Source organism: Mytilus trossulus, chromosome 3 (assembly GCF_036588685.1).
Source record: "Mytilus trossulus isolate FHL-02 chromosome 3, PNRI_Mtr1.1.1.hap1, whole genome shotgun sequence".
Classification (NCBI taxonomy): Eukaryota; Metazoa; Mollusca; class Bivalvia; order Mytilida; family Mytilidae; genus Mytilus; species Mytilus trossulus.
Window position 1 is genome coordinate 19,648,346 of NC_086375.1, and position 13,336 is coordinate 19,661,681.

Below are 13,336 nucleotides of genomic sequence, written 5' to 3' on the forward strand. Positions count from 1 at the left end.
ACAAAGCCAAGAAGTACTATCAATGAAGTAAATCTGGCAAATTCCTCAATAGTTTTCTGTTATAAATTATCCCGACAATCACACTTAACAATACAAACAAAATAAAGGGCTGCGCTTTAGCGCATGATACACCAATTGCTCTTTTAACTTGTCTTTTATGCTTTAAATGAATTTATATGATCAACTAGAAATAGTGTGAGCCCTGTCAAATACCCCCCCCCCCCCAAATAAAACAATAAATAAAAATGCACAAAAAAATTGGCACTATTAAGGTCAATAGATATAAACAATTTATCAAAGTTGCATAAAATTCTGTGAAAGTGTTAGTTATTGTCCTGAAATTGGAAAATCCCCCCTTTTTTAAGCATAAAAATTCATAACACAGAAATGTATAATCTGAAATTTATAAAAATCGAATGGAGCTTACATCAATAGATATAAACAATTCACCAAAGTTTCATGGACATTGGTGAAGCCTTTTTGAGTTATTGTCAAAGTGTTAAAAATCCCCCTTTTTTATGAATAAAGCCCCATAAATCCAAAACTTAAAATCTGAAATTTATAAAAATTGAAAGGGAGTTTACATCAATAGATATAAACAATTCACTTAAGTTTCATGGACATTGGTGAAAGCCTTTTTGAGTTATTGTCCGAAGTTGAAAATCCCCCCTTTTTTAGGAATAAAGCCCCATAAATCCAAAACTTAAAATCTGAAATTAAAAAAAACCTAAAGGGAGCTTATGTCAATTGATATAAACAATTCACTTAAGTTTCATGGAAATTGGTGAAAGTATTTTTGAGTTATTGTCTGAAGTGTGGACAACGGACAGACGGATGGACAGACGGACGGACAGACGGACGGACAACGGTATACCATAATATGCCCCGTATAAAAGACGACGGGCGTATAAAAATCAGACAACCACGGGGCACATCCAGATATATATTAGATATTAATTAGGTCGAAGAAGCCATTTTTGGTGATACACATGTATCTGAGTTAGGTTAATGGCATATACTTTTTAACATTTTTTTTCTATGTATTTGATTTCTTTTTTTGTTTGTAAACTGGTATCGCATTGATATATTTATATGCCATGTAAGCCCTTGTTAATATCTATATAGTGATTAATATCATCTTTACACCACACAGAAAACAAGTTGTTATTTTAAATAATTCAATTTGCCGTACAATTAACAAAGCTGTTTATGCCATTTTCTTTAGAAAACAACTTTTTCATGAAGCAAAACTATCAAAATCTAGACATTTTTATGGAAGGAAACAGTTGTGAATATCTATCTGACCATCTGGGCCACAAAGGGTGATTGACCTGGAAATTCAACAAGTGCGTAGTTTTGGAGTAAAACATGAAATTTTGTCTATGTTTTCTTATTGCTGTCATAAAAAAGTTTTATATGTGTATATTAGAAAATTGTTTCGAAAAGCTGTTGCTGATACACAGTGTGCAAGTATACTTAAATTTTACTTAAATAATCTCTTAGTAAAAAAATCTATTGTTAAAATCTTTTAAAAGAAATTATCGTGATTTACATTGTAATACAGATTTTATAAAATATATCTATCACATATATTTAAAGTCTTACTTTGACAGCTTGACTGTATGGGCCAATATTTGCTGGTGCCCAATGAGAGATACTTTGTACATGCATGGTATGTTTATCCTCATTGCAAGAACCGTAACATTCCAATTGTAATACAATATTTTCTGGCAGCGGTACTTGCACACATACCCTGAAAGAAAAAAATAATAAAGAAATCTACATTTCTAAATGACAGGAAGCATTGTCATGACTGTCTATGTCTTCACCAAACAATGGGAAATGTGTTCATGGGAAACAGATGATGCACTCGCTTACATACCATATGATGTTATAAAGTGACATGATTGAAAAACCTTTAAAATGACGGTATCGAAAGGCGTAAGGGCAGATTTTGGCCTCAAATTTCAGGTTCATCTGAAGAAATATTTTGGAAACTATTTAAACACTTAAAGGGAAAGTCCGCGAATTTTTACTTATCATCTAAATATGTTCATCTTAACATAAAAAACACATTCACAAAGTTTTAAATTTATATTCCTTCTAATAACGGAGAAAATCAAGTATAATACTGTATTTGTAACTTTTTTGGTTGACCTACATGAGTAGGTTGTGACGTTTTAGCCCGATTTGTTGAATTCTGGAAAAAAAAATCTGTTAAAGTCTTATTGCCCTGTATCTACAATTTACATTTGAAAATGCCTGTACCAAGTCAGGAATATGACAGTTCTTGTCCATTCGTTTTTGATGCGTTTTGTTTTTTGATTTTGCCATGTGATTATGGACTTTCCAAATTGATTTTCTTCTGAGTTCAGTATTTTTGTGATTTTACTTTTTACATAATTAAAAGCGCACAGATGACGGATGGTCGTAGTTATTAACCACACTATAAGAATGAAAGAAAATGAATATGTGTGTACCGTTTTGTATTGATTGAATAAAACTTCATATATGAAATTATCTAAACGTAAATATTTTCGAATTAATTTCATAAATTATTGTTGAGATTTTTTTCATAAAATATCTTTTGAACATTTTTACTGACATTGAACTGAAAATATTTCTGTTTTATTTACCTTTATTATTTTGATAACAATTTCAATGCAAATTATGTGTGAGCAGAGTGTGTTTATTATTTTGTAAATTCATTGTATATTTCTCGGTTTGAGGTCAATTCGTTTATCTTGCAATAATTAAATTGTGTGAATTAATTGAAAATAAAATTCAGATTCTAATTTAGAAAGTGTATAAAATTAAAATGACACAATTTTTGATTACTTTCTTTGCGGCAATTAGCATAAAAATTCAAATATGTAGTAAAACATAGTACTTTTAATCTTTAATAAAAAAATCAATGTAAAATTTCCCAATTTGATAGGGAGATATCATTGTGTACATCTGTTTAATATAATCAGAATCACCATACAAGCTATTATAGTCGACACTTTCAGAAAGATTTCCCATCGTCGGACAGAGAATATGAAGGCTTCCAAGAATGAACAAGTGACATGTCTGACTCTGGACAGTTAGCAAACGGACTTAAAAATGATCTATAGACATAGACCGCTTGTTCTTGATATTTGAAACTGCATGCATATATACATGTATGAGAGTGATAATTTCTTGTGTCTGACAAAAACTAAATGCCTGCATGGTCATATCTTGCCATATGTTTATATTGGTTTGGTAGGTGATCACTCAAAATCTTTATTTAAAAATCCTGTTTGGGAGATGTAGATTCAATTCAATACCTAATTTCGTCTATATATTTCACAAGTGTATACCATGGAAAAGATCTCAATGTACATTTCTCCAATTTTATTTGAGTGTGCACCATTGATGTTTACAGCAATATTAAAGAATAAGATGATGATGGTAGAAAGAACTATGAGCGTTATGTGGCAAATATTACATGAATATTGGACCATGAGTTGTCAATCTGTATGAAAAGATTTCCAATACAACCATATTGAGAAGGAATGTTTACATGCTATACTCTCGTACTAGAATTACAGGGTTCTTGTGTTGTTTAACTCAACGTTTTACCAACGATGTTTAAAAATAAGACAGAACAAACCAATTTAATGTCGTCTTTCCCTATTTTTGAATATAACAATAAGTCTGTTTTAACTGGCAAGAATACCCCTAAAGCGGACAAGCAGTTTCTTTCTGTTATTGAATACCAAGAAATAAAATTAATCCTGAAATTAATTTGAAACTTTGATACTCAATAGTTTTCCTGCAGAAAATATTCACATCCCTTGGGGTTATAAGTGTACGTCCAGTGGCATATATATTACATGCATGTCGGAATAGAAAATTTGGAAAAGAGTACTTTCAGAACCATGTTCACATACCCAACAATTGTGATGATGACGAATTTATTCTTTGTTCGAGAACAATCTTATTGAAATATAAATCTGTGATTTTACTATGTCCATAACTTTGATGAACCAACGCAAGTTAGATATCAAGCTGAATATAATTCAAATTGGTTCTCTTTTTCTTTTTCTTCTTCTTTTGGTATACAATAGTCCATCGACATCCGATGATAACATACTGTTGGCATACGTAGACTAGTTTACAAAACTTTTCCCCCAAATCAGTAAACAAAATGTATGTTTCTTTCTTATGTTCAATATATACATGTTTATATTTTAAAATGTGACTATCTATAGTTCCGTAACTTTCTATCCAGGCGTATTTTTATTTAATCAATTCTTTTTTTGGAATTATTTAGATTTTTATAAATAATATTCTTTGCACCAGAAATGTTATTTATTAACAAGCGTATGAGTTTAGTAATGACTAGTATATCACTATTGGACACACAAGACAGAGATGTATATTATACACCTGATAGTTCAAAACGAAAAGTTACAAGTTATCGGCCGTGTACACTGATCAATACCCTCAGAAGTGAAACAATGCATGAACTTGCAAGTCCGACAGGCCAGTGAAATCGCTTGAATACCTGGACGTATCACCTCATAATACCTTTGGCAGTAATACCTTTAGCCATGCTGGTGATCAGATAAGGGAAGGTCTGAATTTATTTAAATAAGTTTATAACATACTGTGGATTCATTAATATTCGTTGGATACCAATTTTCGTGGATTTCGAAGGGACAGGGGAACCAACAATTTAAATGTTCAACGAATTACTAATTTCCTAAAGGAATGTATGCAGACTTTGCCAAAACCACGAAATTAAATATCCACGAATATGCAAGTTTTCATCAAACCACGAAAATTGGTACCCACGAAAATAAATGAATCCACAGTAAAAGAATATGAACAAATTAGATTTTCGAAAACATTTTTTACAGAACACTTATTTATGATCATTTATGACTTTGAACATTGATTTTTTAACTAATTCCCATATAAACAGTTTAAAACCAACAGACCATATTTATTTAAAAACAAGAGTGCACACCCTGAAATGTCTCACCTTCTTTACTAATCATTGATATTATGTTGATAGTCCTAAATATAAAGCTTTATTACAACTGTCACATAAACTTAAAATTATTCATTAACTAAGAAAACTAAACATTGACCAATGAACCATGAAAATGAAGTCAAGGTCAGATGAACCATGCCAGGCATGTACAGCTAACAATTTTTCCATATAACAAATATAGTTGACCTATTGCTTATAGTTTAACAAAAACAGACAAAAACACAAAAACTTAACACTGAGCAAAGCAATGAACCGTTAAAAAAAAACCTGCGCGACTGACATAAAGATCATAAAATATTTCCATACACCGAATATAGTTGACCTATATTGCATATAGTATTAGAAAAAAAGACCAAAACTAAAAAACTTAACTTTGACCACTGAACAATGAAAATGAGGTCAAGGTCAGAGGACACCTGCCAGCTAGACTTGTACACCTTACAATCATTCCATACACCTAATATAGTTGACCTATTGATTACAGTATAAGAAAAACAGACCAAAACACAAAAACTTAACTATAACCCCTGAACCATGAAAATGAGGTCAAGCTCAGATGACACCTGCCAGTTGGACATGTTCACCTTACAATCCTTCCATAAACCGAATATACTAGACCTATTGGTTATAGAATCTGAGATATGGACTTGACCACCAAAACTTAACCTTGTTCACTGATTTATGAAATGAGGTCGAGGTCAATTGAAAACTGACAGGCATGAGGTACCCACATACCAAATAATAAGAGAGTATTTAATATTTCAAAAAATCAACTTTTTTTCAAGTAGTAACTGAACCATGAAAATGATGTCAAGGACATGTGACTGACGGAAACATGAGGCATCTATATACAAAGTATGAAGCATCCAGATCTTCCACCTACAAAAATATAGAGCTTTTAAGAAGTTAGCTAACACCGCCTCCGCCGCCACCAGATCACTATCCCTATGTCGAGCTTTCTGCAACTAAAGTCACAGGCTCGACAAAAAATTAACATTTCCGAATCAAGTTAGATAGTCAGATAAAACAACCGTTCGATTGACAAGATATTGACACGCAATTACGACAACACTAGGTTACTTTAGTTTTGGTCTTTTGTGGTTCAGAGACATATCGTAGTTTTTAAATGGAGAAGGTGTCAAAATGGCGGTACGCTGAGAATTGATATTTTAAATTTTAAATCAATGGTGATCTCTTATCTAGCAGAATAAAACTTTAATATCTATGAATTTGAGCTTTTTTATACAGAATGGACATAATATTAATTTTTGATTTTTTGGCGGAGTCTCCCTTTAAGTGTCTATTTCAGTTGATTCAACCAGTTTATGTGAAAGATTGTAACTGATTTAGTCATTAACAACGCCGTGATTCAAGCTTAAATATGAAAAATCTATCAAATATGCCAAGAAATGTCATTTTTCAGACGGTTTTTGTCAAAAATGAAAGTGGCCACATCCGTGTTCATCCTCAACCTTTATATATGTTATGTATTATCATCAAGTACAACTTACATTTCAATATTAAGAATGAACACAAATGTGGCCACTTTCAATTAAGACGGAAACCATCCAAAATTAACTAAAATGCTACAATTGTGAAGATTTCGGTAATTAAGCACAACTTAATGATGCCAGTTCCCGATATATGTGCATTGTTTTGTCAAAAACAGCCCATATTTATGTAGTGGAAGCATTCTACTTTGCAATAAATAACAAAAAGTTTAAATTTTAACAATTTTGTAAACTGGCTATATTTTGGGGTCAAAAGGGGTCTTACTGGACCAACTCCTTTGTACTTAATCTGTATTTAGTGGTAATAAGTATTGTGTATAAGTTTCATAACTTTTGGTTGAGTCAATCTTTAGTTAGAGAATGAAAACATAACAATCATTCTTTTACCATTTATAAAGGGGCATAACTCTACAACAGTATTTTGATCTGTTTTTTGTGGTTAGGCCAAAAACAAATATAGGTCTGTTTCCTGTTTCCCGACCGACCCAGACTCAAACCCCCCGACCTTACATCTTTTTATTCAATTCCGTAAAAAAATCGTTTCCGGTCCGGAAAGGATCCGTATTTTACTATGCCTAACAATCAAAATGGCTGCTCCCAGCACAAATGTGCTACAACTAAGGTTTAAAAATGTCAGCACTGCTAGGAGTATTCAATTAAAGCTTCTTTAAAGAGATTAAATCATTTTGGGGTACAGGACCTTCACCAAACATGACATTTAACCGACTGCAAATCTGACAAGGTGCAAAAAAAATAAAAAATCCCGACCTACCGACCCTGATTTATTTGCCTTGGAAGCAGGAAACAGACATATTTATTTTTTTTTGGCCTTATAGCATAATATATAAGATATATTGGTTGAGGCAAACTAAGTTGGAGAACGGATTGGAAATATTTAACAATTTGTCCATTTATAAGGGGTTAAAAAGATGCCTCAAAAATTCAATTTTATCTGTTTTTCATGATAATATGCATTGTTTATAAGGTTTCATAAAATTTGATTGAGGCAAACTAAAGTAAGAGAATGATAACAAACTGTGGGATTTACTGAAGTAAAACAGGCAGACACTAAAGTAAGAGAATGAAAACCAACTGTGGGATTTCCTGACGTAAAACAGGCAGACAGGAGTGCAAACCTTCAATCCCCTCTGACTTTGTCACGAAAATATTAATAACAAAATTATAATTGTTACCCTTTGGGTCTAGTGATGAACAACAATAACAGTTGGAGATGTCATTATATTATAAATATATACATAGTAATTTTATAAGAAGATATAAGAACATACCTGGCAGGTGGATTTAGTCCAAAATATTTCTTATATACATCATTAATTGCCGGGAAATCATTCATATCACTGATGTACAGATGTATCATACATAAGTCACTCAAGCTCCAGTTTCCAGTACACTCCAACATGCATTCTACCAAAAGAAAAAAAAGTTTCCATTGTTCATAGAAAATATTAAGCTCTAAACAAAAAATAATCAAACAGTTATGATATTGATTGGACCCAAGTGAGAATAGTTACCACAAAATAAATTCAGTTTCAGAAATATTACAATATATGGTCTAGGATAAAATACTTCACCAAGCGCAGCCTGATACAACCGCAGCTTCTTTAGCTTTGTAAACAACACTGTGATAAAATTCTTGATATATCTAAACTTAGCGCAGACTCAGAGATATACATAATAATGGCTGTTACAATATACTTCCCACGTAAATCTACATGTATTGGAACCTATTTGCAGACCCTTTGCCGATTTTATTGTTTTAAAACGTGCAATTAATAAAAGACAAAATAACTGTTATTCTTATTTGGATGCATGATAAAAAGAAGTAATGCACAAGAGCTCCGAGAAATCAACAAAATAAAAATTAAATTAAATTCCGCGAAAGTCTATTATTTTTTTTGGTGCATTTAGGTCATTTCAAAACATGACGTCATACAAATGAAACTGCTAAAGTTGATAGTTTTATGTTACGTGAACCATCGAAATTCGTATGATATTGTATTAAAATGGATTTTGAGGTAGCTTTTGTTTTATTTTCTATTCTATTGCATTATTTGCATATTTACTAATTTCAGCAAGTCAACATGGCGGCTCCACAGTTACGAAATGTCAACTTTGGATTTGACCAAAGCTTACGAGAAAATCATGTGAATTAAAAATGGCAAATGTTGGGTTTGAGAATTAGAAGAATTAAACGCTCAGGATAAAATTCGAATATCTCGTCCCAGGCCATGTGTAAATTTCCAACAATGTATGGCTTCCATGAATTATTTCTTAACTGAACCCCGAACAGTTTAGGTGAGTTTGGACACAATATATTATTCAAGCTTTATACTGTGTGAATTTGGATGTGCTAAAATTGATGACATAATATTGGTTTCTGACACAAAATAAATGTGGTCAAAGATCTTAAAAATTTGGAATGGGACATTTAACATGTATTAAGTATCAATGTAAAAATGAAAAATAAATTGGGAAAAAAAATCTAACAATTTATGATTTTTTTTTTAATTATTTCTTTTTAAAACAAGACTGCACCTGCATAAATGTGCTGCCTTTTATGATCCAAGAAAATGAGGTCAATAAATCTAACAAAAAATACAAGTAGGCCTTATAATCATTCAATACACTAGGTATAGTTGACCTTTATTTACTATGCTAAAAGTTTGTAAGAAACTAGATTTACCAATACTAGAGGCCCTCAAGAGCCTGTATCACTCACCGGACTCTACTTGGGTTTTTGAAATCGTATAAAAAAAGATAAAATTTGGTTTAATACTGCATTCCATTCTGTGGTTTTCTAAAAGGAGACATTCATTTGTATGTATTTCTCATGGGGTCCTTTGTTAAACTAAGTCCCCTGCTGTCAGCCTTCTTGGATGATGGATCGGCTACAAAGTTCCAACACTTGGTTTGAACATTCATGCTATGTTTGGTTTCATTCCATTCAGTGGTTTTCAGAATATAAGCAGACTTTTGTATGCATTTCCCTTAGGGTCCTATGTTAAACTAAGTCCCTCGCTGGCTGCCATCTTCGATGTTGGATCGGCGACAAAGAAACAACGCTTCGCTAGCATCTCATAAGAAATTCACACTATATTTGGTTTCATTCCATTCAGTGGTTCTCTAAAAAAAGAAATCTGTATGTATTCCCCATAGGGTACTATGTTAAACTAAGTCCCCCCAACTGGCAGCCATTTTGGATGTTGGATCAGCGACAAAGAATTCATGTTTGGTTTCCATCCATTCAGTGGTTCTCTAAAAGAAGACATTTGTATATATTTTCCATAGGGTCCTATGTTGAACTAAGTCCCCCTCAGGCAGCCTGGTCTATAATCTTGGATGATGGATCGGCTACAAAGTAACAACACTTGGTCAGCACCTCATAAGGAATATTCATGCTAAGTTTGGTTTCATTCCATTCAGTGGTTCTCTAGAAGAAGTTTTAAATGTAAAAAGTTAATTACGGACGACGGACGGACAACAGACACCAAGTGATGAACTGAGAGATGAACCGTGAAAAAAATTCTTCAGATTTACCTTTCAACTTATTCATTGCTAGACATGTCATTTCCTCTGTTGTTTTTCCTCTTTCTCTTTTCACTGTCACACCTGTTATCCAAATGTCTTTCTCTCTCTGTTTGACTTGCAGTTTTATCAAATCTTAAAAATTAATGACAAATATTAAAAATATACATATACAGAGACTCAGTAAATTTTGTGTACTGGTAACTTTGGGAAAATGATGATGTTTTCAAGCTTTTGATTTTGCTTATTGATTAAGTACATTTGGTTTTGAATTTTCGCAGGAGTTCAGTATTTTTGTGATTTTACTTTTACTGTGCATGTTTCCACAGGGTCATTACAGATCTTTGACATGCCAAATGAAAGCTGTCCCAAGTCAGGAGCCTCTGGCCTTTGTTAGTCTTGTATTATTTTAATTTTAGTTTCTTGTGTACAATTTGGAAATTAGTATGGCGTTCATTATCACTGAACTAGTATATATTTGTTTAGGGGCCAGCTAAAGGACGCCTCTGGGTGCGGGAATTTCTCGCTACATTGAAGACCTGTTGGTGACCTTCTGCTGTTGTTTTTTATTTGGTCGGGTTGTTGTCTCTTTGACACATTCCCCATTTCCATTCTCAATTTTATTATGAAGTTCATTAACGTTTACACTTTCATTCAGGGGCTGTAATAAGAATGCCTTTCTAAACTGTGAGTGATTTTTTAAAGATAATTTTCAGTAGACAGTGATTATTCCCTCTAAATCAACACCTGAGTTTTGGTAAATAAAAACAAAAAATAGAAACAACATTATATACATCATTCAAAGTTGCGTTCTTTGTGAAAAAATCCAACAAAACGTTGAAATAATCATAACGTTATCACGTTGCAGGCCGTAAAACGTTGATATTTGATGTTTTTCACCACCAACAAGGTAACAAATTGATTATTAGACAAAAATCGAAGTCGGTGACCCTATGATTATTTTATATCATTAAAACAGAAATTTATTTGTCAACAATATATAGTTTTTTAAGAAAAATCTATGGAGTAGAATTAGAGAATTGGCGATTTTAAGACAAATTGAAGAAGGGTTTTCGCCGATTTTATGTGCTTTCTATACAAATGTTCATCCATATTAAAATAAATCAATCTGCAGTTTTTCAGATAATAAAAGAGATAAATGTATTATTTTTTCGATTTTCAGTTGTAGTTCAACGAGCCAAGATTGTATGCATTTTTTTTAGCAAAATCTGCGACATAGCCCATTTACTGTTCCTTGACCTTAAGTGCAGGCAGGACTTTTTAAATTTTCATTTATTGTCCAAAAGAAATGCACTACGAAATAATTGTGGTCGCTGACCAACTTTTGTAAAATGTTCTTAAAAGGACAATAACTACTTAAGGAAGTTCGCTGCTCAGTTTCAAAATAAATAACTTTCCATAAAACTAGTATATATATATTGATAGGGGTTTTAAATTGAGGAATAAAATAACAAAGAAAATGTAGGGGTCAATGTACTTGTTTTCAAGATATTACCTATTGAAATTTTGGCAGGGAAATGTTCTCTCTTGATTTTTCATAGCAATATCATTGACCAGTTCAAGTTATCAAAAACTATTAAAAAATAAATAAGATTTAATAAGACTTTTACAAATGGCTTATAAACATACATGTAAAAGTTTTATAAAAGAACTAGAGGCTCTAAATAGCCTTTAGGGACTATGTGCATATCATAAACGAAGGACACAGATGGATTCATGACAATATTGTGTTTTGGTGATAGTGGTGTGTTTGTAGATCCTACTTTACTGAACATTCTTGCTGCTTACAATTATCTTTATCTATAATGAATTTGGCCAAGTAAAAATATTTTGTAAAAATTAAAAAAAATTACAAAATTTATAAAAAATTATAAACATTGACTACAAAGGGGAATAACTCCTTAAGGGGTGAATTGACCATTTTGATCAAGTTGACTTATTCGTAGGTCTTACTTTGCTGTACATAATTGCTGTTTGCAGTTTATCTCTATCTATAATAATATTCAAGATAATATTAACCAAAAGCTGCGAAATTTCTTAATATTACCAATTTGGGGGGCAGCAACCCAACAACTGGTTGTCCGATTGATCAGAAAATTTCAGGGCAGATAGATATTGAACTGATCAACAATTTTACCCCCATGTAAGATTTGCTCTAAATGCTTTGGATTCAGAGTATATTGATAGGGGTTTTAAATTGAGGAATAAAAAAACAAAGAAAATGTAGGGGTCAATGTACTTGTTTTCAAGATATTACCTATTGAAATTTTGGCAGGGAAATGTTCTCTCTTGATTTTTCATAGCAATATTATTGACCAGTTAAAGTTCTCAAAAACTATTAAAAAATAAATAAGATTTAATAAGACTTTTACAAATGGCTTATAAACATACATGTAAAAGTTTTATAAAAAGAACTAGAGGCTCTAAATAGCCTTTAGGTACTATGTGCATATCATAAACGAAGGACACAGATGGATTCATGACAATATTGTGTTTTGGTGATAGTGGTGTGTTTGTAGATCCTACTTTACTGAACATTCTTGCTGCTTACAATTATCTTTATCTATAATGAATTTGGCCAAGTAAAAATATTTTGTAAAAATTAAAAAAATTTACAAAATTTATAAAAAATTATAAACATTGACTACAAAGGGAAATAACTCCTTAAGGGGTGAATTGACCATTTTGATCAAGTTGACTTATTTGTAGGTCTTACTTTGCTGTACATAATTGCTGTTTGCAGTTTATCTCTATCTATAATAATATTCAAGATAATATTAACCAAAAGCTGCAAAATTTCTTCAAGTGAAAATTAGCAATTTGGGGGGCAGCAACCCAATAACTGGTTGTCCGATTGATCAGAAAATTTCAGGGCAGAAAGATATTGAACTGATAAACAATTTTACCCCATGTAAGATTTGCTCTAAATGCTTTGGATTCAGAGTATAATAAGCCAAAATCTAAATTTTACCCCTATGTTCTATTTTTAGCCATGGTGGCTATCTTGGTTGGTTGGCCGGGTCACCAGACACATTTTTTAAACTAGATAGCTAAATGATGATTGTGGCCAAGTTTGGTTAAAAAGTGAGTTTCAGAGAAGAAGATTTTTGTAAATGTTAACGATGACGGACGATGGACGACAGACGCCAAGTGATTAGAAAAGCTCACCTGGCCCTTTAGGCCAGGTGAGCTTAAAGGGGGTTCATGGGCAAATTTTTTTAAGGCATTCAAA

General features: G+C 32.1%; 1 protein-coding gene across 3 annotated transcripts in view; it reads right to left on the minus strand.

Moving 5' to 3' along the window:
- Nucleotides 1-13,336, minus strand: part of LOC134710332 (uncharacterized) — a 167,099-nt gene that overhangs the window by 48,414 nt on the left and 105,349 nt on the right. For all 3 annotated transcript variants that reach the window (XM_063570660.1, XM_063570658.1, XM_063570659.1), the window contains exons 10-12: nt 10,096-10,218; nt 7,827-7,962; nt 1,606-1,753 (exon numbers count right to left, since the gene is read on the minus strand). In XM_063570660.1, coding sequence (XP_063426730.1) covers nt 1,606-1,753; nt 7,827-7,962; nt 10,096-10,218 — 407 coding nt within the window. The remainder of the gene's footprint in view (nt 1-1,605; nt 1,754-7,826; nt 7,963-10,095; nt 10,219-13,336) is intronic.